Genomic DNA, 1,367 nt, shown 5'->3' on the forward strand with positions numbered 1-1,367 from the left:
ATATTTGAACACCTGGTCTTAAAATATTTTATTCATCATGTTAAAATAAAACGTTCCATAATCAATTTTTTTCTTTTCTTTTTTCAATTTTTCCAATTTTTCAGAAAAAAACAAAAAAGGCTTCAGGAAAAAATGTTTTTTTCCCCGAATTTTTCCGTTTTGTTCCCGGGCCTTCACATCTCTACTCTGGGCCCTCCCAAGGCCACCCCTACCTGAGTGGTGGCAGGCAGCATGGTGCCCACGGACACCACGTTGTAGAGCCCTGCCATATCCCATAACTCCGTGTCTCCCTTCTGCAGAAGATCGCTGGTTCCCACCCGCCTGCCCACATCCTCTCGGCCCTGGAGCACCTGGCCCTCCAGAACACCCACCAGCTGCAGGAACTCACCGACGGCATCGACATCCCTCGTGACGTGGAAGCACTCAAGTTGGTCCCGCCCTGGGGGGGAGGGAGGCAGCGTTCCTACCCTTTCCCCTCAGCGGAAATTATTACGGATGCCTGCCGGGGTCTTCAGGTCTGCCCATTCTGTCCCGTGCCCAGGTTCCGCTATGCCAGCGCCCACCTGGAAGATGTCTCGGATGCGGCGGACGACCTGCCTTCCGTCCAGGGACTTATACAGGTGAGTGCTCAGCCGTTGCCCAACAGAAGGGTAAAGAGTCCAGGTTGTGTGAGCATGCTGGTTTCTTGGTGGTGGCCCCTCACCTGCGGCTCAGTCTTCCCTTCCTCATCTCTTCCGCCGGCAGGAAGGCTGGAGTGAGTGCGAGATGCTCTGCGTGCAGCAGCTCCCCCTGCAGGCCAAGCAGAAGCAGCTTGCGGCGCAGCTCGGAGTCATCGTCCAGGAGATGCACCGTCTTCTGTCTGACGGCTCGGAGCGCTCCATCTTGGCCAGGTGAGAAACGCCCTGCCGTGGTTGCCCCTGCCAGAGACAGGGTGCTGAAGGGGTGGTTAGTTTCATTTCAGGGCTATGAGGCATTACAAGGGAGAAGAACCACAACCCTCCCTAAGCCAAGTCCTGTCCCTTTCGTTGGTTTCTTTTTCTCCCTTCTCCAGGCTGGCTTGGTTTTCCCTTTCTTACTCTGCTCCTGTACCTTATCTCTCCAGCCAGCCTCCTCCCGTCTCCTCTTCCTCCCTACTTATAGACCCAGCCCAACTGCTGGTCCCTGTCCTACGTTCCACTCTCTTCTGCTCTTCGTAGCCACGCCCTACCCTAACACACCTGGACCCCGGGAGCTGTTGTTCAGGCTGGCCTGTTGCTTCCGTGCCTTTCGAACCTCCCGCAGACTCTAATCTTGGAGAACCGGGTTTGATTCCCCACTTCTCCACATTCAACTGCTGGTGTGACCTTGGGTCAGTCACAAGCAATGTT

General features: G+C 55.0%; 1 protein-coding gene across 1 annotated transcript in view; it reads left to right on the forward strand.

Annotated features, from left to right (window-relative positions):
* The window catches only part of HAUS5 (HAUS augmin like complex subunit 5), a 22,172-nt gene that overhangs the window by 9,344 nt on the left and 11,461 nt on the right, over positions 1-1,367 (forward strand). Inside the window, exons 10-12 of the mRNA XM_015418095.1 lie at positions 296-427; positions 542-620; positions 745-890. Coding sequence (XP_015273581.1) covers positions 296-427; positions 542-620; positions 745-890 — 357 coding nt within the window. The remainder of the gene's footprint in view (positions 1-295; positions 428-541; positions 621-744; positions 891-1,367) is intronic.

This window comes from Gekko japonicus, unplaced genomic scaffold, assembly GCF_001447785.1.
Source record: "Gekko japonicus isolate JY-2015 unplaced genomic scaffold, Gekko_japonicus_V1.1 scaffold1411, whole genome shotgun sequence".
NCBI lineage: Eukaryota > Metazoa > Chordata > Lepidosauria > Squamata > Gekkonidae > Gekko > Gekko japonicus.